General features: G+C 41.6%; 2 protein-coding genes across 2 annotated transcripts in view; one reads left to right on the forward strand and one right to left on the reverse strand.

Moving 5' to 3' along the window:
• Positions 1 to 21: 21 nt before the first annotated feature.
• Positions 22 to 4,193, reverse strand: lhfpl5a (LHFPL tetraspan subfamily member 5a). The gene is made up of 3 exons (XM_034083968.1): positions 3,788 to 4,193; positions 1,395 to 1,631; positions 22 to 775 (listed from the first exon to the last, which is right to left on the reverse strand). Exons 1-3 carry the CDS (start codon positions 4,188 to 4,190, stop codon positions 765 to 767), a joined length of 651 nt encoding a protein of 216 aa, XP_033939859.1. The 5' UTR covers positions 4,191 to 4,193; the 3' UTR covers positions 22 to 764.
• An 8,394-nt stretch (positions 4,194 to 12,587) lies between these two features.
• kif21b (kinesin family member 21B) overlaps positions 12,588 to 24,150 on the forward strand; it is a 75,475-nt gene continuing 63,912 nt past the window's right edge. The window contains 1 exon segment of the mRNA XM_071203103.1: positions 12,588 to 13,074. Within this exon segment, the coding sequence (XP_071059204.1) occupies positions 13,034 to 13,074 (41 nt within the window). The 5' untranslated portion in view covers positions 12,588 to 13,033.

Consider the following 24,150-nt stretch of genomic DNA (forward strand, 5'->3'; position numbering starts at 1 on the left):
AAACACATAATCATACGAGGACATACATCCCCGTAAAGTCTCTACTAACACACGTCATTATGAATCTAATGGGGGACCATACAGTAAAGCAATAACAGATCCATGATCCAAGTTTATTTAGAGAACAGTTTGGAGAGTGTTTTATTAGGATGTCCAGCCTAATGTACAGGAATAGTTTGGTACAGAAAGTATGAGTTTTCTTATGTTGCTCTTCATATGTCAAAGCGGTGTGAACAGGTGATGTTGTTATGGATACTTTTAGCGAGTTGCTGTAACACCAATTTCTGCCACAAGAGGCTGAAGTGCACCGTTACCAATAGGACTAAAGCATTAGTATGTTTCTATTGGACTTCACCATGCACTAGCCCATCAAATAACTCCCCATGGTTCTTTAAATACGTAATAGTTTGCATGTCAAATGATGAACATATTTAATTTCAATGGTGTCCGTTGTAAGAGTTTGTATAACATGTGTAACTATTCTCTCCAAAGTAAAAAGGAGCTGTGGCAAAAAGTCCACATCACTAACTCTCTTGTTTTAGTCTAGAAATACAGCTAACAAGACATGAAGTCATGAGGTGGACAGTGACTCAAAGTCTGTTAATAAGATGTCACAATGTCAAGGACAGGGTGAACGTTTTATGGCGAGTTATTTAAAGATTGTAATGAACTGTACTGAAGCCTTGCAGTACGTGTGAATCTCGGGTCCGTAGTTCTCCTCATAAAGTCTCGTCCATCTCTTCTCTCCGGTGTCCACAGGGGGCCTATGCATTATCTGAAGTTGAGAGAAATGAAGTTATCTATAGAAAACATTATAAAAGGAGATGTATTACATCTGTCAGACACTAGTATAGATTTGTGTCTGCATACTAGATTGAACAAAAACACCTATGTAAGAAGAGCAAGCATGGTTAGCTATTAGCCGTTAACTGTTAACAGCACTCAACAAAAAGTAGGATGCTGCTTGTCATATCATTAGAACTGGAAAAAACTACGTTTGATCTGATGATGCGAGGTGAAATGACAGTGGATGTTAAACATTACAGTTCATCCTCGAGTCTAGGGAACATTAATGTACCATATTTCGCAGTAGTCCTTCCAATTGTTGAAATCATTTAATAAAAAAACTAAAATGTCTACCTTAAGGTGGTGCTAGAGGGAAACTAACCCATCAAGCACATGTTGAGGTGTTTCACTGAATAAGTGAACACTTTGACATGCTTGAGGATTAGTAGGATTCATTAAAGCCATGCATGTCTTTATAAAACTGTATGGCAATCCACTCAATAGTTGTTGAAATAGTTATGTCTGAACTTTTAGTCTCTGCTTTAACTCTTACGCCCATCCCTCTGAAACCTTTAACCCCCCCCCCCCCCCCCCCCCCACTCTGGTACCTTTCCCCTCCACCTGGAAGTCCTCTGGCAGCAGCTTGTCCTGCCGGCTGCCCAGGCTGAAGGCCAGGAAGGAGAGGATGAGGGAGTCCATGATGCTGATGATGGCCAGGATGTAGGCCCAGCGCACCGTGCAGTTGCCCAGAGTGTATTTATCGGTCCGCTGGCCGCACATGCGCTTCACCGCTTCCGAGTCCCAGCCGTCAGGATAGATCATGCAGCCAATCACCATGCACGTGCCTTAGACAGAGGGGTGATGAGATCCAGTTAAAAAGCAGGTACTTTTAGCTGTTTGTTTATTCAAAAGCACAAGGATTTTGATATGGTAATCCTGTAGAAAAAGTACTTTTACTTAAGTACTTTCTTTTCAATACATTTTATACATGTCCATTACATTTCAAAGGGAAAAATTGTACAACATGTCTTTAGAGGCTTTAGTTACTTCTCACTTTACAAATCAAGTGTTTTGCATGCAAACATATAAAATGGCGTAACTTCTCAACAGTAACTACAAATTGAGCTGAAACTATTTTTTTCTGTTTGTCATTTTTCGTGTAAATACCATAGGTAAATACGTCATTGTTCCAGCTTTGACAGACACGTGCTGCTCTTCCTTTTTAATAATTGAAATGTAAGTTGTAATACTTTTTGAGATTAGAACTCTTGGTTTTACAAACAAAACATTCAGAAAGTTCCACTGAGATTATAATATAAATGATCACAACAACAAATGCTCTTAAACATGCTTGATGCATTTTGATCTAATTACATATTATTAAATAGTACAACTGCTTTAAATTCTTTAAAAGTTTCCTTTAAACATATTTACCAGATAATATTACAGACTTTTAATAAGTACAATTTTCAATGGAAGATTATTATCCCAGAGTGATAGGCCTATTTTAACTTCCACTTAAGAAAAGGATCTGAATATTTCTGCACAACGATAATCTTGTTTGTTTATATATTTAATGTTAACTGGTTAAATATTTCTGCTGTTCATCATCAATATCACCAACCACCATTTAAAAATGCAATGCTAACACAACCAGAAAGAAAATGAAATACATTCTTCACTCATTCAGCTGCACACATAAAGACACACATTCCCACATGCAGGTGAGTTGCCTAGCAACACCAGAGCATGATCTCAACTCCAGAGATTGACCTTGTTCATCCATTATTGACTCCGCAGAAAGACAGCCGCCCTCGTGCCGTCCCACCTCAGCAGCCAAGTAAACTATCAGGTGACGAGAAACACTTTCCTTTTCTGAGCCTCACACACACTTTCGCCTTCACAAAGTTGTCACACTCACTTTATCAAGTCTGTTCCCTAATTACAAACAGACGCACACACACAAAGGGAGAGGAGAAAGTGTAACGGCACACCTCGAGGTTAATCTCATTATTTTATTACAGGCTTGTCCTTTCACTTGCAGCTACATCTGTTCACAAGCTGCTTCATGTTTCAGAAACAGAATCGTGTTTCACTTTCCTCTGTGAGCAGCGTGTGTTAAAGGGAACCTACTGAAATGGATGTTGTATGGATGTTGTACCCAAACTTAAATAATATTCCACTCACATATTACAAAACAAATATCTAAATCTATATGGATGTTGCATGTGCGTTTTCTTGTCTTTCTGTCCGGTGGTGTTAATTAACGAAAACACATTGACTCAAGTTATTCACTTTCATGCTGCTTTAAACTTCAACTCCACCAGATTTCAGAGAAAATGTATTGAACTTTTACTCCACAACATGTAACAACTTTAGGTACCTTTACTTCAGGGATGGAGATGTCGGACCTGTGTTTTATAATCCCAGTAGATACATGAGTTAGGAATAACTAGTGTTGTAAACATTTGAATACAATACTTTGACATGTGACAACGTATTTCTACAGTGTAGCATTTCCTACTTGTCTGAGGAGTACTTAGACTTGTTTAAAAGATTAACAGCTCATTGGAACTCAGAAACTGACATTTGGTTGGGTCCTTTCTTTGGGGGTAAAGTAGGAACAATGGCTAAGGTTAATTGTTATTAGGGTGGCATACCTTTCTCACTATAGTGTGGTAATACAAGTATGCTCGTGTGCAGACATAAAGAAACTTAATACACAGATGCCATCTTTTGGAGCTATACTTTGTAAGAATACAATTATGTTTTTTCACATTTTTTGTAATGCATTCTGTTTGTCTCTGACATGTTGTATCTTATAGGCCTATTTTAAAGAACATTAGGATTGTAATGCACAATTCAAAATCTCATTCAAGAGGCTATATGTGAGAAAAACAAATGTTTTTATGTGAATCATACAAAACTCCAGGTCTTTTTAGTAGGACCTTCCATGTGCTACACAGTTACAAACGTTAACCAAACTGTGCACGGGGCTCACTGGAGGCCAGCTGCATCCAGGCGCAGATCTTGTAGACGCTCCCTGCGTTGCAGAAGAAGAAGAGGCTGAAGCAGACGATGCTGCCCACCACCAGCAGCGTGGAGATCCCCACGAAGAACATGGCGGTCTTGAAGGCACCGGACGGGATGGAGCCGAAGTCCATCGCGCTTCCTTTGCAGGTGAGCTCCGAGGTGAGCGCGTTCCCGATGCAGTAGTGGAAGAGGCCAAAGTATCCGGCCTGCGGCGTGTGCACGCTGTCCCCGATCCAGTAGGGCTGTATGAACACAACCACGGTGATGACGGCGAAGGTGATGGTGAACACCTGCCACAGCACCCCCACGGCCCGGGCGTTACGCACGTAGTTGGTGTGGTAGATTTTGGCAGCCTCAACAGCCGGGAGCATGGCGACAGAGAGGGCTACACAAATTAAAAAGTCCCTTGGATGGTGTTAAAAGTAGCAAAAGTCACCTTCTTTTGGTGTTTCTTACTTCTGTGAAGCTGTTAAAGAGTGACCAACAGTATGACCTCAAGAAGTGTCTATGTTTAACTTCACTAATGTCACCACAGAAGTCATACATCTCCATAAACTAACGTACTGTGTACCATAGCCGCAGTAAAGGATTTCTTCAGTGTGGGAATGTGAGGATGGCTGTTCCTCCCCTCTGTATCAGCTAGCAGTGCCTTTCATCTCCGGGTAATGCATATTTAATGGTTACAAGATCTGCAGAATAGAGTAACACAGGTGGCAAGCAAGGTTTTCCCACTTTCACTTTTAAGGGCATTGGATGTATTTACTTCCCTTCTTTATTTCAGATGTCTTTGTTTTTTATCAACCAACACACATTTATTCAGATAAGAAACTGTAAGGCATGCACAGCAACTCAGCCAAGCATTGTGGTCAGCCTTACTTATAGATTCATGTTGTAATGTCTGTCCACTCAAATTATACTCATATTAAATGTAACTCTGTAATATTTTATCATCTTTTTTCTTCTTTTTGAACTAACAATACTTCTTTGACAGACAGACACCTTCATGATTATACTGAGTTACCATCACTACCATCACTAAGTGTGTTATTCCTGTTCACAGTCCGTATAAACACATGGAACAGTTGCTGCAAACAACAACTGTTTACATGTGCTGCACATGTGATTATTGTTGTAAGGAATGTGAGCCTATTCTATAACTCAAAAGACTGAGCCAGTAATAGAAAGAGACAAACTTACTAGTATGTATGACTATCTAACACTAGATGGAGGTACAGAGCACCATGTTTCTCCGTTACCACCTAAATTACAGTCTTTAGGAAACCAGAAGGAATTGAACTTTGTACTTCTATATCCCAGATGTGTTACCATTAAAAACCACAGGGGTTTCACTTTTGTACTTGTGAAGGTCTTGTGGGTTTTGGTGGTGGTGAGTGCTGGTGTCAAGTGTCAGGGGTTCGCTGGTGATAGAAATATTCAAATTGTTTACTTATGTATGTTTAGTTGAAATTCCAAAGCACTACATTATATGGCTAATATTATTACTGATGTGTATTTAGCAATTCAATGTTATGGCTGGCTGAGGTGGAGCTATGTTTGGGTTGTTAAATCTATAACAATTAATTATATGTTATAACCTTTCCTTTGTCAAATCTGCTAAGTGACTGTTAACTATAGCTGTTCAATAAATAGAGCAGAAAAAACAGTCCCCCCCCCCCCCCCCTGTGAAATATATTGGCCAGTAAATGTAACTGTGATTATAGTAGAAGAGGATGTTACCTATTCTTCCTTTTTCTGATGCAAGCATATTCACCTATGTTTTGTATTAAATGTGTGTTATGTCCATTATTAATTTATTACGGCAGACAAAGCAGTATTACAACTCTTGTTTGTGGCACTTTTGTCACAGTCACATGCCATTATCTCCCCCCAGCACAGCAGCATGCGTTGGCCCACATACTCCTGTACCGTGACAACATATGAATGCACAGAAGAAGCCCTTTCACATGACTATAGTTTACATATTTGTCCTCTTGGAAGCTTTGAGATCCTAATCGGCCAATACTCAAGTGCCCAATCCCCTGGCTGACTGAATAATGTAATAATCTCAGAGCCTGAATACTGACCTTTAATCCCTAATGTCCCATCATGTCAGTGACGTTTGCTCATCTCAGTTTAGTCCCACTTAATATTGTTGTTGTTGTTGATGTGGTTCATAATAGGTGGTTGATATAGATCGGCAGTGTCTTTGTGTGTGTATGAGTGTGGCAATGCACTTAGCTTTATTAAGTGATGCCGCCCCAGAGTGAGGGAGGTTGTTTATAATCAAGTTATTCAAGAGCAGCAATTCAATTTTCCGATACAAAATGGAGTGAGATTTTGTGTGTGTCCTTGTGTGTTGCTGGGATTTACTGCTTGCCTTCAAGTGCACATGTGTGTTTTAATTGTGTGTATGTGCATGCCTGTGTTTCTACCATGAATGCATAATGAGATCAAACCTTTTAGTCACAGCGCTTTAAATGGATCCATTCATTTAAATGTTTCCTTACAGTGAAATGGCACAAATCATGAGCAAGACACTACAATACTGGATTACATATGGTAGATGTTGTACATAAATGCAATATATTCAACAATGTGCACACACAGAGTATTGTAAAGGATTTATAAAGCTGTTATGGCATCAAGTGACATCCAGAAGGCTGGTGATGGTCATAGTATCGTAGCCTGAGGTAGAAGTTGTGTGTGTGGTTGAACCTTTAGGCGATCTGAGAGCACAAAGAGGCTTTTCTGCCGTTTCAGCATCTCTTCCTGTCCCTTTCTGCCTGCTCTCTTTAGAGGCTGTTTCCATAGAAACAAGTCGCAGGATTCCCCCCTAAGAGATGAGTCAGGAGGTGATGGGGAAAGATGATAGAGCATTTAACCACATGAAATAATGAGATAATGATACTAGTTTAGAGACAGAACACTACTATAATGAGTAAGCTCTATGAAGTCTTAAAAATCATTGATGTATTCAGTTACACTCTGGTTTAAAGGGCTGCCACAGAGCTCACTTGGGAGGGCTTTGGGCTCATGTTTTGGGCTCCTTTTGTGTGTGTCATTCCCTCAATCTCCCCCCTTTCATAATTTGTCTCTCTAAAAAAAGTCTTAAACAAAATAGGATTTCAGAAAGCTTTTTCCTCAATCCAAAATGTGAATAAATGTTTCAAACTGCATTGATATACACAACATTGTTACATATTCCACCCTGGTTTATTTTGTCTGTACATGATGTTTTTTTTTTTAATGTTTAAATTAATTGGCGCAGCTTGTTCCTTGGGCTGTGTGTGTGTGTGTGTGTGTGTGTGTGTGTGTGTGTGTGTGTGTGTGTGTGTGTGTGTGTGTGTGTGTGTGTGTGTGTGTGTGTGTGTGTGTGTGTGTGTGTGTGTGTGTGTGTGTGTGTGTGTGTGTGTGTGTGTGTGTGTGTGTGGGCGGATATCAGCTGTCACACATTTACTTAATTAGTGAAAGTGTGAGTAACAGCATGCAAAGGGCTTGGGGCAGGGGACCACAGAACAACCACTCCTTGTTGACCTCCTCCTCTCATCTCACACACACGCACACACACACACGCGCACGCACACACACACACACGCACGCACACACACACACACACACACACACACACACACACACACACACACACACACACACACACACACACACACACACACACACACACACACACGCACACGCACACTGGTCTGATGCCATGTGATGCAGCAGTAAATCCATCAATGAGTGTGGCTGCTGTACCTCTCTGAAACCCCCGAGGCTGCAGCAGCCACTACGAGCCGCCCAGCCTCCCCCCAGCCCGGTCACAGCCCAGCAGGAAGCATCCGAGCCTGGGTAAGAAACGGTGCAGAGTGTGGGTCAGCGTGTGCCCTGGGGTAAGAAGCTGAAATGTAGGTCTTCCCTACAGGGCATCATGTTCATGATTCATTACTGATCGCTCACTACTGTTTCATCCTATGCCAATGCATGGTGACCTCTCCGTGAATACATGAAAGTAGGCTACACTATATTGCTTTTTCTAAGCATGTTTAAGAATATAAAATGTGTCATGAAAGAGTGGTTACCCTGGAAGATAACATAGAATGATATTTACTGTAGCTATCTTCATTGCAATTGAATACATTCTAAAAACGTTCTTTGGTTCGAGCTGTGAGCAAAGAGAAATAATGTTTATAGATATTACTTTGAGATCATATAATCAAAAAGTACTTAAATATGTTTGTTGCTAAATAAAATGACACATTCACATATATTATTACTTTATGCTAATTTAAAATAGATTTACAGTAAATATCTATACAATATTTTGTATGCTAAAACATGATTGTTGTCGGCCTATGAGCAGGGCTATTGTTTTTGTTTTGCTGCAGGCTCCTGCTAATGGAGACAATAAGACTCCAGGAATAAACTAATGAGATTATCAATTGTTAATAAGTGAGCTTGAGAGGGGCTGTTAGGCTATAGCCCTATATCTACGTATATCAGTCTATAAAATAACTCTTGACATTAAAACAAATAACAGAATATATCTGAATGTGTTTGGCACGGACGCAAACATGATACTGAACCTAAATTATCATCACATTGTTGATGTATGATATCTGTCATTTTCTTTTTCAACACCCAGAGCTTGCATGAATCACATACTTCCACTACTCGCTGTTAGCAGAGCTCTGCAGGGGGATGGGATGAAGCACTGTGGGGGGTCCAAGGACCTGCTCTGCATCACGCCACTGCAGCTGCAACCATAAATCTATAAGCAGCTCCTGTCTCACGCATTTAATTATAAAACATAGAAACCATTACAAATCTTGAGACACTTATTAGACCAAACGTGAAACAACTGTATTCAACTTTTTTTTGCCAGTGCTCCTCTTTCCCTGCAAGGGCCTGAGTCGTGTGTGTTTGCGTAATCTCGGCCAATTCAAACAGTTTTGTTACGGTAAAGAATGGGGGATTAGTTTATGGAGCTTCAAAGCCAAATATAGAAAATGCATGCGAAGGATTATAGAGACATCAAAGAATAAAGATTCAGAATATATTAGGGTGCAGTTTCGTCTTCCATCTCTTCTTATTTCTGGTCTTTTCCATTGAAATAGGTCATGTGATGCAGAGAGCAGTGAAAGAGAACCGTGGAGAACATTGGCATCAAATTCATCTTCTTTGATTAATTTAGTTCTGCGGGTTTTGCACACAAATCACATATTTGTTTAATTTATATTTGAGTGTTGTATGTTTTGTAATAATGGACCAAGAGTCTCTTTAAATAAAGATGATGATGATGATGATGATGATGATGATGATGATGATGATGATGATGATGATGATGATGATGATGATGATTGTGCTGGAAATTAAGCAGTGGATGCTTTTTCTCTCATTATGTGTGTTTTACATTATTTGTCATCAAATATAAATATATATGTCTTGTTTCAGAATCATAGGCAAGGCAAGGCAAGTTTATTTATATAGCACTTTTCAACACAAGGCAATTCAAAGTGCGTTACAAAAAATGAAAGACATTAAGAAAATGGCATTTAAAATCAGTCATTAAAAAGAAAAGCTAATAAAATAAACATGAAAAGAAAAAATACATGGATAAAAGTTACAGTGCAGTTTAAGATATGAATAGTTCAATTAAACATTAAAAGAAAAAATACATGGATAAAAGTTACAGTGCAGTCTAAGATATGAATAGTTCAATTAAAAGCAGCGACAAAAAGAAAAGTCTTCAGCCTGGATTTAAAAGTAGTCAGAGTTGCAGCGGACCTGCAGGTTTCTGGGAGTTTGTTCCAGATATTTGGAGCATAATAACTGAACGCTGCTTCTCCATGTTTAGTTCTGACTCTGGGGACAGAAAGCTGACCAGTCCCTGAAGACCTGAGAGATCATACATTCCAAAAAGGTGAAAAATAGCTTTGAAGAGATAGCAGTACATTTAGGGTATGAGTCATCATCTTGTTTTCGGGTCAGGATATAATCACCTCCTGTAGGAATGAGAAGATGGGAAAGTTGTGTGTGTGTGTGTGTGTGTGTGTGTGTGTGTGTGTGTGTGTGTGTGTGTGTGTGTGTGTGTGTGTGTGTGTGTGTGTGTGTGTGTGTGTGTGTGTGTGTGTGTGTGTGTGTGTGTGTGTGTGTGTGTGTGTGGGAGAGTGAGAGAGCCTATGGTGAGAGCGCCCATGTGCTTTAGAAGTGTGGTATCAAATCCAAAGAGGCAGACTGAATTGCTGACTTCACGCTGGTGACTGCCAGAACCCGAGGGCAGCTGGAATGATTGTATTTTAACACTCTTATGTAATTACGGTGTTGTCATTTTTACTATGAAGCCCTAAATATAGGGATTATGCTGCAGTTTGGCAATTGCAATATTAAAATATCTTAAGGCTATCAGTATGGTTTTGAAATACTTGTATTAAAGTGCTGTTGAGGAGTTGGCATGCGGGGAACAAATCATTTGGAGTGGATTTGAAAACTGTAAACATGCCTCAAGAGGAATGAAAGGTACTTATAAATAAGCTTAGGGGGCACAGTGCAGACTAATTATATAAGAGTTGGTCTTAAAAACGAAAACAGGGGAGTGTGTGTTTGTGTGCACCACTCTTGTTGTTGATTGTTGTTGCTGGAGGCCAGTTCCCAGCAGATCTAGGAGGATTGTAACTTTATCCTTATAACTGGACGTTAATCTTGTGGAATCAAGCACGGCTTCCGGGGGAACGTAGCACTAACATCGCCGCCTGGTCCTCAGAACACCAACACACACAGAAAGACTCAGTTTGAAAGTCATAAACCCCTCTGTACACACAGAATGGGTTTATAGTTCATGCAATCAAAAGTGATCCATTACATAAAAGTGATTGTTTTGGGCTGTGCAGAGACTTTTTTTCGCATTCAGACAGAAACAATTGTTTGTTATCAATTGATGTCGGAGCTGTTGTCTCTATACGATCATACATACTATATGTAAGCCTATAAAAACCCATGTCATGTGGTATGTTTCTGGAGTTGTGAAATAGTTTACTGAAATGTGTTTGCGTTATATTGGGAAATACCTTGCTGGAGTTTAGACATGGCTGTCATTGGCAAACTGTTTGAATATGAGTCATCGTGTGGACGAGGATTTGGAAAATCTGGAGTTTTCTCTGCAAGTGTCCATTTTGAATCCTGCCAGGCTGAAACACTGCCAACAGCACTGACAGCTGCATTGGCACTGTGTGAAGTCATTTGGATGGATCGATTAAAGAAGTCCAACAGACACAGCTGTGAGAGGAAACTGAATTGAGTAGAGAGAAAGAGACACAGCTTGGAGGTATAGATTCAGATTTGACAAGAAGACAGTATAGAGAGCGAGAGAAAGAGAGAGATTGTGATCCTTTTCCTTGATATTTACACAAAATATTGTTGTCATGGTTGTTAAATGTTTTAACCATTTTGCAAGCTGTAATAACCTTGTACAGTGTGCTTTGGCTTTACTGTTTTTGTATACGTTCATGCCACTAAATCCTGTTTGAAATTATATTTCAGAGATAGAAATTAAGAAAGCATAATGGCTGTCTGACTCAACCTTTAAGAGAAAGGATTTCCTCTTTTCAAGAAATCTGACTCAGCAGGACAGGGAAGTGAGCAGAGTGTAACTTACCATACAAACCAGAGAAAAGGAACTCCATCTTCTGCTAAAACATAATAGCCCCTGCATTAGTTACAACCTTTGACCTAAAGGCGTTTTAACCCTCCTTTCTGTCATGGGAACAGTGCCCCCCTGTTTATGGCAGGTTAACAGACACAGATGTGGCCCCTAGCAGTCGGTGAGCGGTAGGTGTACTGATCTCGAGAGCCCGATGTGGGAGTGCCGCTGGGCGGGGACACAAAGGCCTGTCGAGCCACTGATTGGTCTCCAATGTTCAATGGAGGCGGATCTAACCCAGCAATTTGCCCAAATGCATGTCAGTCGAAAGCGATCAATGCTGCTTTCAGGGACTCCTCGAAATATTGTGTTACAGTTAGAGAGGTTCATTTGAAAAGATCACTTTGTTACTCGTTTATATTATCATTGTGCAGTGGAGGAATTGATCTTAGATACAAGTTACAACTACTGTTTTTCAGTGATAGTTTGAGCTACTTACTGGCAAACTTTATGAGTTTTTTTAATGTTAATTTCACTCTATTTCGCATTCAGAAACAAGTGGTGTCAGTACTCCATTAAAATCATGTGCTAGATATAAAATATAAGCCTACAGTTTGTATTATGGTATATTGGGCACCACACGTTTAGTTTATTTTTGAGGATGAGTAGGCTACAACTACACATATTAAAATAGATGAATGTCTTTTGTGGTTTTGCATGGAGCTTTCCAAAGTTTAAAATTATTATATTTTTCTAATGTTGCACTTATGGTTTGAACTATGTGGACATTGAGGATCTAATACAATATGATATCTAGTTGCATTATGTGAAATGTAGAGTCAAGGATTTGTGAATCTCGCCTCATAGGTTTTTCTTGGCCCCTGATGCATCAGTTTTGTCAAGTGCTGTCCCCCAAATCTATTCCTGTGATATACAATTGATGGATAGGCTACCACTATACGTATAGGATTTGAATTCTCCTTTTTTTGTTGTGCCCACATTGCACATGCTTCTGTTTTGGGGATGTGTTTGTATGTACACAAGCAGCAGAATTGCATCCATCGGTATCCATGGTAATGGATTGAAAGTGGCTGAGTTCTGGGCGAAATAATCCTCCATACAAACCCCTCTTTAATGGGGAGTTTGGGAGAGGCCTGAGAAAGCTGTGGATTCAAAATATCCGACAGCTCCTGAAGGCAGCATTACCCCCTTCAGTTTACCGTCTCTCAGCATGGATTCAACGTGATCGCGTCTCTCAGAGCAGCGGTGTGGTTTCTGAAGAGCGCTCAAATGCTTCACTCAAACGCGTTTCAAACAGGATGTAGCGACTGAGACGAGACAGAGCACGGAAAGACTAGATTAAACTCTGCGATATGACAAACACCAGGGAGCTAGAAATGAGCGCCACGGCGGAGGAGAAGCAGGCAGGAGGAGTCCCGACGAGGCACCTCACCGCCAGCAGGTCTTGACGGCTGCTCCCGCTGACCTGAGACGACCAGCTCCCTCCGGTGCACACACACAGAACACGCAACATATCCGAAATATTGCACATCCCATCGGTGAACCTTGAAACCGATAATGGCGAGCCAGAATGACTGTAGTGTGAAGGTTGCTTTGAGGTAAGCCTCCGACGTCTGTCTCCTGCAAATGATTTGATCACATTGTTTTTGTGTCTCCTTATGGTCAATTAAATGCATGCTGCACAATAGTCTTATTGCACTACCTACTACACTCCTTATTTGTACAGCTACAGACAAGAGCACCTGGTTTTATAATCTACATGGGTGGTGCTCTTTACAGTATTGATAAGGAAATGCATGTGGCAGCACCACGCTATCTCCATATGATTGTTTTTATGTTGAGGGCATAAGTTCTCCACTGCATTGGTCTGTTTTGTGCGAAGCAGAGGCTTGCGTTCATCATTTAACATTGGGCGGAGTGACAAGGACAGCTGCAGCCAGGTGCAGGGAGGAGAATGGGCGTTTCTCCTCCCACATTTTTGAATTATCATTCTCACATGCAACTACCTACAGTATATCATAAGTATAGTGAGCATATCGCATGTGTATGGCTCAGTTAGCTCCCTAACTAGGTTTGAAAAGCAGAGGCCTGTGGTGTTTTAAAAGAAAATTCTACCTCTGCAAATGAATCGGGCACAAAGACATGCTCTCCTTCAGAGCTGTGTCATTCATTGCCTTTGTTGGAAATGCACCCAGCTTGGGCAGCAGAGCGGCTTTCCTGGGTTTGTGTCAGGAGATTTTAGCAGCCCATCGATTGTCTGTGACAAGACCAAATGCAGATTGGGAGAGATCACATACATGTGTTTGTCATGACTTAAATGGGATTGGGGCTAGGTCTGCAATCATGCTCATTTTGCAGTGTGCGGAGCTGAGGCGGTGGTCTTGGACTCACACCCTCTCAGAGCCGGTCATCAGCTAATGAATCCCAATTGGTCATAATGAGAGTTTTTTTATAAGAAGAAATAGGCATCTTTACATCTTCTCTTGATGTTCAAATGTGAAGCAACTAATACAAAGTAACAGCAAAATGTTACTATTCTTCAGCATGGACTCTACTGAGGTCTCCAACCTCATTTTGGGAACCATTGATTGAGCCTAGTGGGGGTTGAGGATGGGGGTCGGCCAATTAGAGGAGCCTTTTAAGTCGAACCTTACAACCGATGGCCCCATTTCCCCAGGGGAGGTTTCAGAGTCACTTGTCAATCAACCGCTGAGTGGATCTTCTTTTGTGCTTGTTCACAGCAACTGTAACAGGAAGTGTGGGGTGGGTGGAGAGAAGGTGAAAAGAGAAGCCGCTTAGACAGCTGGTGGCTCTGCTGAAGTTATTGATTGAAGTCTGGAGAGAAGAGGCTTCTTGTAATAGTGTTACTGAACAAGAGAAGGTGACAGATCTCGCTGCATGCACTCGACACATTGTGTTAAGCTGTGTCCATCTTTTTTCGGTGATGCAATGTTGACATGATCATCAGCATTTAAGCATATTGTCAAACTTTGCAAAAGATCAAATCAACACAAAGGGGATTTCAATCACAGCTTTAATTAAGTTTTATTAGCAAAACCGTCACTTTGTAATTAAACAGTTTGTGTAATTGTATGACTATGCTGGTGGGCGAGCTAGTGCCGGTCCTTTTCATCATGTAGGATCTATGTGTGTATTCACACGGCCTTTGAGTGCCACCAAAGCGTTTGTGTGTTTGACAGGAAATGGGAAGGCCACAAATAAACACGAGGAGAAGGATAACTTCCTGTCGCATAAGCGATGGTTTACCCAATGACAGCCAAGCGTCTTTTTTTTTCTTTCGCTGAGAAAGTCGGCTGCTGATAAGAGAGGACAGTGTTTAATTGCTCCCATGTTGTGCAGCCCTTGAGCAGTCTGCATTAAGCTTGGTCTCTGTGTGTGTGCAAGCCTGGTATGTTTTGGAGGGCAATGAGGTTGTCTCGAGGGCCAACTGAAACACACACACACACACACACACACACACACACACACACACACACACACACACACACACACACACACACACACACACACACACACACACACACACACACACACACACACACACACACACACACACACACACACACACACACACACACACACACACACACACACACACACACACACACACACACACACACACACACACACACACACACACACACACACACACACACACACACACACACACACACACACACACACACACACAGTCTGAGTCGCCAGCATCCATTTCCTGAATGTCTGGACTGCCTTCCCTAAACAATGGCCATATAACCACCAGTGACATGACCTACAGCCCTGCATTCAGACTTGAAAGTCAGAGGAATGGATGTTGATGACGTGAAGCACACACACACACGCACGCACGCACGCACACACACACACACACACACTTAGGGCAATGATGGTTCTGTAGTGCATTCGAGTCAAACATGACGGGGCGCATGTAATGTTACTTCCTACTAAGTGGCCGTCGTTAAATTGCTTCTGGCTGGGCTGTTTCATCTTCATACAGCTGCCTTCACTTAAGAGAAAAGTCTGATGCAAATGCTCTATAAGACTCTAACATTTCCTGAGTCTCACCCATCTGAACCCCCACACACTCACTCATATTCACTCACAGCAACGGTGCCTCCTCATCTCGTTGATCTTGAGGTCTGCATTTCCTCCTGATTGAAGGTTTTATGTTATGGCTGGCTCTTTGTGTGCATGTGCTGCTATAAATGTCAATAATTCTACTTTTGTGAGTACGCATGTATGTTGGGTGTAACTTGACATGAGAGTTACGAGCAGTGTGTTAATTACCTTTAGCATATCGATCTCACTCTCTCTCTCGCAGTTTCTCTTTCTGTAGCTCTGCCAACGTACTCATCTCAGATCAGAGAGCGACTCTGGTCTTCCACCAAAGTGCTAAGTCAGCCTCAATAGCTGTGTACAAATAGACACAAAGACAAATCTGTTTAGTGCCGTTAGGGTGTTGTAACCCTGTGACTAGTGCTTGATGTTCTCACCGTTACAGACTCTTTCTCGAGGCTTTTTGTGGAAGAGAAACTTGAGGAATCACAAATGACTGTTTCATGCATTTGTGGTTCAAGGTGATGGCAGTACTGATGCTCGAATAGAACACAAATGATCCAGTGTTCTTCCGCAGCCTACTGCAGGTTGACGGTTATGAGTTATTATGACGCAGAGAGTTATGGCCTAAAGCCCCTTAAATAGGAGCTCAGCTGAGGAAAAAGATTAGCTTTTATCTCTCTGCTCTTCTGCTGACGTGTCCAAAAATAGTACTTTTCAGAAACGCAAATGTTTGTCCATATGTCCATAAAACCACTGCAGATTGTTGCCTCCCCATGACCAAAACACTTGTTTCAAAACAAAACAGGAGTACAAATGCGGAAGAGGCCCCTCACAGCTGATACACAAAGGCTTTAAATGGGAGTTTTTTAGTTTTAGGACGTGTCCTGTGTAGGCTACCAGTCTCGCCTGTTTCCTGTGTGTGATAACAGTTCACCCCAGATCACATACTCTGTCTGGGTTGCACACCTCCCCAGGGGGTTCCCTTTAAAAATGGCTTGACTCTGGTGGGAAATGTGTTTTTGTGTGTGAGACTATTAGCCAGTACTAGTCACAGGGTAGTGTTGCAATGTAATCTCCTCATGAGTGCATTTTTCCATTTAGGCTCAGCATTTATCCCCCCAATGACCAGCTTGCTGCAGATTTACAGCCACCGGCCAGGAAGAGTGAAAGCGCTTGTGCTTTGATGATGGGAGTCGCCACTGAAGTTGTTTTTTAATGAGCGATTTGGTCTCCAACGAGGGAAGAGGAGCAGGAAACATGACGGGGCACACACCCTGGCTGGCCGTCCACAGCTGGGCATCACTTCCTCCTCACGCTGGCCTGCTGGTCACATGTTGCCTGTTGTTGCCCTTTTAGACCTACCAGTTCTGTATGAATGTTCTTTGTGACAAGAGTGCTCAAGACGCTGCCTGACGCCTGTCTATAATAGCTTAGCATTGAGTGAAGAGTGTATGCTCTAAGCAGAAAGAAAGAGGAAAACAAAAAAACACTGACATAAGACCTGCAAGGTGATAGGAATATCATGTTACTTTAAACCAAAGAACACAGTGATGCGTGGAAGGCAACAACCGAAGCATTTTGTGACTGTAATCGGCTTGAAAAGAATAGTACTGGGTGTTGTGCTCCTCACCTGGAGTGACTGTTACATAATGTGCACGCTCAGAGGCTTTACCAGCAGATTGATGACGAGGGGGTGAAAATGCTATTCAAGACAAAGTAACCACGGTTGCAGAGCAAAAATCCTAGTTTTTACAATCAATTTTTCCGCAATAACACAACTCCCGTTATACACATCTGATGACAGCTGTTGAACGGAGCAATTTGAATGTTTTTCTGGAAGAGCTGACGGTCAGGGAGGCGTTGCTTGTGTATATATCCTCCTCATAGGGTGAAATGTATTGTGTATTTAATCAATGCATCAGAAACATGTCAGACCTGGCACAGACTTTAAAATTAGTTGAGTAACTGCTGATGAACTTGTCCCTATTAAGTGCTGATGCACTTAATAGGGAAGTCATTCTGCAACAGCCGCAGATGGTCTGCGGCTGTTGCAGAATGACTTCCTGTGAGGGTGCTGCTGGACTATCCACACTTCCTGTTCACTTCCTGCTTGAAATGCTGATGAGCCTGTTGATGCAGTTCAGATGTCATCATCACTGAGATCATAAACCTGAGAGAAAAGAAGGTGGAAGTTAACCCCTAAGGCCAGCAAAGAATACCTATAGGAATCCGCCTTGTGCTCTGTTGCTTAACTGAGAACAGAAATGAATGCCCTTTAAAAAAAAAAACTAAAAACAGCTCTTCTAAGAAAAAAAGAGGCTTTTTGACCTTTTGTTATTTTCTCTCGCTCAAGCTCGTCTGCACTGTGAGCAAAATAAAGCGTGGAACTGTAACCAAAAAGCTGGAATGTCACCAGCTTTCTCTCCCCCTCCTCAGCGCCTTCTGCCTCCTATCCACACACACACACACACACACACACACACACACACACACACACACACACACACACACACACACACACACACACACACACACACACACACACACACACACACACACACACACACACACACACACACACACACACACACACACACACACACACACACACACACACACACACACACACACACACACACACACACACACACATCTGTATTTATTTGAATTTGTCCATTTGAATTCGGTAAGGAATGAAAGGCGCTTCAGTCTGAATATTTGCATGTTTCTGTTATCAGGGTCTCATCATATGTCAGCTGGAGTTGGCCCTCTAAACAGTCCTCCTCACTGTAGCCATTCATGCTGCTCGGAAACAAGAAAACCTTTTTAATGGGTTGTTTGGATTCAGCACATAATTGTTTTTATATATTCATTCTTTAGCATTTCGCTTTCAACCTTCCGTGAACTGCATATTTTGATAGCAATAGCAACCGATTTGTATGTGTATGGGGGATGAGGCGTAGCAGAGGCCCTTTAAACAGAGCACCTCTCGGGTGAGCGCAGACAGAGGACACAGTGTGAATGAGTCTGATGTCACTGCAGGTCTTTGTGCTCTCTGCTGAGTTTGCACACACACATTCATATAAAGACACTCTGAGCAAGTGAGGAGAATTGGAGGGAAAAGAGGGTTGAAGAACAGGATATATTTTTAGAGAGGACAGTAGGCAGGAAGGGCTGAAAGTAACAAGGTTTGCAGAGTCAATTCTCGTCTTTGTTTTATGAACTGCTCTTCCTCCTCTCAAAGAGCGATGCTTCCTTCAATTCAACATGAAATTCAGAGGAGAATCTAAGAGGAAAAGAGATGGACGGAGGAAACTACACAACTGTCTGCTGTTGTCAAAAGGGCTACTGTAGCGTGCACATATGAGCTCTTAGCCAAACATGCAATCATTGTGTGTCTGCCTGCCCATGTGTGCAAACTGTGTGTGTGTGTGTGTTTGTGCGTCCGAGCATCGTGTGTATGAATAATTTGGGCACAGCTGCACGTGTTTGCCATATTCCCGCAGAGAGAGGAAGAGATGGAAGTGTTGTGTCTAGACTGTGTCGTTTATTTACTTCTCTATTTTATTGTTGAATGTCCTTACTAAACAATGTAAAATAATATTCTTTTGCTTTTCCAAAATGTGAACTAGAAATATAACTTGACTTGCCGGTAAACGAGTGATAGATATTTATACCTAGTATTAATAATTTGATCTGTTATAACTTATGTGTCTCTTTACACATGCACTTAAACACACAGACAAAAGTATTGATTCAAATGTAACCCTGTTTTTCCTTTGTGATTTTGTAAGCACTGTGCGCCATTGCTGAATACGAACATGGCATTTAACTCAGTGAGGATGTGATAACATTGTGGACTAAATAAGTTAAGACCTCTGAACGTGTGCCAGACTGTCTCAGTGCATGTTTCAGTAGAGCTGCTGTCACCTTCTGCCTGTGTGTGTGTGTGTGTGTGTTTGTGTGTGTGTGTGTGACCAGTGACCAGCTGGCCTTTAATCACCTTCAGTGCTAAGTAGCTTAATCACTGCTGGAGTGGGTCTCTGAGTTTGTTTTGTTTAGTAGTTGGGTGTAAAGGCAGGAATATGATTGCAGGACGAGGCTATTGAATAGTTCAGCACAACATGATTGATGATCTAACATTTATATACTTTAATTTGCCCAGTACCTCCATCTGCAAAATGATGTAACAGACTTAATATTTGGTGCTTATTAGCATTTATTAGCATGCTAACAGGCTAAACTAAAGGCTAAAACCGTTAACACTGCATTATATATTTGTTTATATCTATATACATACAAACACACACTGCATATAACTGTTAAACATTAGTGTGATGCAGAGACTTCGCCTTTGGGATGTATAAAAAGTGAAATAAGAAAAAAAAGAGTCCTGGCACTGCTGATCAACAGTGTTATGGAAAGTCCCCATTGTGCATCAAAATATCAGCCATTTATCGGCACTGTAACGCGGCTCTCCAGATAAGCACAGTTTAATCAGCGAATGAATTGTATAGACTGTCTTGGAAAGAGTCTGTAATACCTGGACATACTATATATATATATATATATATATATAAGCTAGCTTTAAAGCCCCTTCATTTCTTGGAGAAAAGCATGAGACACATTTAGCTGCAGCTCATTATCTTGTCTGCTTCAAAATTCATCTGACTAATAATCACCATTCGTAGGCTATACAACTTATTTTTGTATCATCTAACCTCATACAGCTCTGCAGGCATTTGAGGAGAACACACGCGTGTTCATGTACCAGACAGGAAAGCAGAGACTTTAGCCCTTGGCTAAATTCAAATACCTACAGACAGATGTGTTGGCTGGCTACATTAGCCATCATGCTAAATGTTGTCTGACAGAACAGAGGCTGGTTAGCATAACAAGCAGCCCGCAAGGGAGCAGACAGGCAGTCATGGCAGCAGTCGACAGGTCAGCTGTGTGTGTTGTACACTGTGTGTGGATGCGAATGGTAAACACAATCATGGTTGCAACCTTTATTCTTTTTATTCTTGAAACGGATACAGTATCAAGTACACAATATTGTATGATCCTCAATATTTTGTTTGGTTGTTTTGAGTCATTTTGTGTTTGTTTTTTTCTTGAAAACATCACTTTACATTTAAATAATTCACATAAATAGGTCAATGTGATTTCACATATTTCATTGGTGAAATGAAAACATGGGATTTTATGTAATATAACATTAACCACATTGTAAAGTCACATTTAAGGTTGCGTGGTTCATCACATGCAAAGCAGCATTTCATGCGTAAGAAAAGTTGTTACAGGCATGTGGTTTTCCTTGTGAATAAATTAGCATGATAATTGCACATGTGTTAAATTTCACATGCGAAAACAAACATTCATTTCCTATGTGCTTTAGAGGTAAGGGGCTGAAGCCTGGATCATTAAAAGCAAAATGTGAACCAAACCTTGCATTGACACCTTTTATTGAGGGCTGCTTTATGTTGCCACCTTTAGTCTTTGATCTTTGTTATGAACTCCATACTGGGTCTCCCAGTGCCCATGCCATCATTTAGTCTCAGACCGAATCAATTATGTGACATAGTTTCTGGCTTGTTAGTGAAATATATCACTCACACTCTCCAGATTGTAGGTATTCACATGGTGGCATGCTAAAATCATACATCCATGGTACTAAGAAGCACTTTGGCTAAAAGCAATCAGTATCCGTGGGAAAAACAAATGTTATCTGGACGTCCAACGCTTCCTCTCTCAGACCGTTGAAGTTAATTAGAATAAGGCAGAAACCGCCTAGCACCTCACTGACCTTGACCTTGACCTTGGCCGTCTGTCATTAAATTATAGGAAAGAAAGCTAATTTGATATTTGTCCTGTGCCTCCACCTCCCCCATGGAGCAGCAGACAAAGCAGACAAGGGGGGTGTCGGGAGGCGGGTGAGGGGGATGAGGAAGTGGGCTGAGGATTGACCCAGAATCGGCTCCGATGATGCGGACTGATGTGCCCTTGTAACAATGAGACAAGATGATCATTTGAAATTGAATGATAGCCAGTGGTGAGAAATTCTAACTGAGTGGCACAGTTTCTGCTGTGATGATCCAAGACATTAATAACGCCTCTATTCTTACACACTTATTACTGTTACAAGTATAATTCAATGTAGGTATTATAAACCAAACTTGGCCTAACATAATAAGATCTTTAAGTATGAGGGTTGTTTTGCTTGTGTGAAAAGCCTGAGGGCCCTTACACTCGGACAGTATATAGCTCCATCTGTTATGGCGCGGTTGATAAAGCCTAGGCAATGTGTTTCACAGCTGATTCTCCTCACCACTTTGTTGTATTCAAGTTTCATGTGTAGTCACGCAGCTCTGTCCCGCTTCACCTGATGGCATCAGCATAAAAATGTGATATTTGAGACCCTGAATTGTCCACAGATTCCACTCTGAAGCCTTGGCTTTAGTTCCCTTTTTATCCATGATGTGCTGGTTTGTTGTCATGGGACATGGGTATCTATCCATCTTTCTATTGCAAGGACAACAAACAAAAAGACAGCAACAAGGCCAAAGTTGTGTACCAAGAACGCCTTTAAACTTTAAACATACATGACACTTTAACAGTGTATGTATTTTGGAAATAACTTCCCGATTGAGATAGTGAGTTGATCTTACTGGAACATTTAACCTAGCCCTTTCCAGACAATGTAGGACAATTCTATCCTTGTTGGATATGCTCATGTTAACGTCGATGAACCAGATCGGCTCATTTGTGCTCCAGTGTGCGACACTGCAAGCTAACCAGTCAAACCGATGAGCACAATATATGTGAGCCCTGCTCTCCCTTATCACCGGTTACCAATCGGCAGAAGTGCCTCGGGCCACAGGGCCGCCAGTCTGTGAAAGTAGAAAGATAGATCAAATGAAAAGTGGCTCCTATCCATTGTATGTCTGAGTGTGGAGGTGAATAGACTGGCATCATCACATGAGTGTGTAGCATCACTGTTAGGATATCTCTCTCTGGAATACACTATTTTGATGGAGAGGTTGTTTGTATGAGTGTTTATGCTATCGTTCTCCAAGCTGCTTAAATAGTAAGACTACTCGGATGTTTCAAGAAATGGATATTAATGCTTCAATGGCATAGATCAGTTTCATAGAGCCACAATTTCAAATGACCCCATTTCCCCCATAATTACAATAAATCCTCACATCTGAGAATATAGAACCATCGAATGTTCTCCATCAGGTCTACAATATGTCATCAAATACTGGAAAATGGCCATTATCATTTTCTAAAGCCTAAAGTCATCAAATGTCTTGCTTTGTCTGAACAACATTCCAAAATCTAAAGCTATTTGACCTCTTTCCAATCACCACGTGTGCCAGTGTGGCGAGACAGACGCAGAGGAAGTGGCAGAAGGTGTCCACTCTGAGTCTGCCTGCGACCACCTGGGTGAGACAGCTGTCTGCGCCCAGCGCCAGCCTCTTGTGACCCATGTCCTACTTCCTCTACACACGGCCGCTTATAACGTGTGCTGCCTTCTTTGCTTTCTCATTTACGTATCCCACACACTCAGTCAGCTATCCCGTCCGCTTACTTCATGCATCACTGCCTCATTTCTCGAAGTGTCCTCATTAATGCCTTCTCTTCTGGAGCTCCCACCTGAGCCAGCAATGTTGCTCTCTAAACCCTGCTGCCTTTGTGACTGTGCGTCTCTTTATTGATCCTGGTATTCTGTCTCTCTAAGCCAGAGGTCAAAGCTGGCTAAATGCCATACTTTACACCTCATTCACTTTATTTGATGTCAGCCTATTTCATTCATAGCTAACGTGAGCTATGGCTGCTCGATTATGGCAAAAATCATAATCTCGATTATTTGGGTCAATAATTGATATCACGATTATTAAAAAACGATTATCCATTTACTTTGAAAACATCCATTTATTGGAGAAAAAAACTGTTGATTACCCAGAACTTTAAGTATAATTCAACTGAAAACAAATTATTTGAGCAGCCCTAACGTGAGCTTACCTTGCCAGGGATAAAGCACAGTCAGGTTCCCATTGGTTGTTTCTGCCATCCCCTTAGAGAGCGTTGGCTAGCACAAGCTTGTGAATGTGTATGTGTGTTTGGTCACATGCCTGTAAGCCTGCTGGGATGTCGGGCCCATGTGGAGGATTGGAGGCCGAAGCGAGAGACAGATTTTATTTTGAATGGCCTACCTCCATAAACCATTATGGAAGAGTCATGCACAGATGCTTAGCTGATTACTATAAGAGGATGGCATGATGCTGAGGGAAAGGTGTCTTAGATGGATTGTGATGGATAGAGACGGAGAGATGAAGAGGCCGATTGGAGGGAGAGAGACAGTTGATGGGTTTATGTGCGGAATCACTGCAGACGGGCTGATCCCGGAAATCAATGTGAGGACTGATTTAGATGGGCAGCAGCAGCAGCAGCAGCAGCAGCAGCACAGAAATGCCTACTGCAGCTTAATAATCCAAACATCCAGCCTTTCAGCTGCACTGTGTTTTATAGAGATGGTGGGTATTGGGGTGGGTCTTTAATGAATAGGCCTTAATGAATGAAAGCTATTG

This window comes from Pseudochaenichthys georgianus, chromosome 5 (genome assembly GCF_902827115.2).
Source record: "Pseudochaenichthys georgianus chromosome 5, fPseGeo1.2, whole genome shotgun sequence".
NCBI classification, from domain to species: Eukaryota; Metazoa; Chordata; class Actinopteri; order Perciformes; family Channichthyidae; genus Pseudochaenichthys; species Pseudochaenichthys georgianus.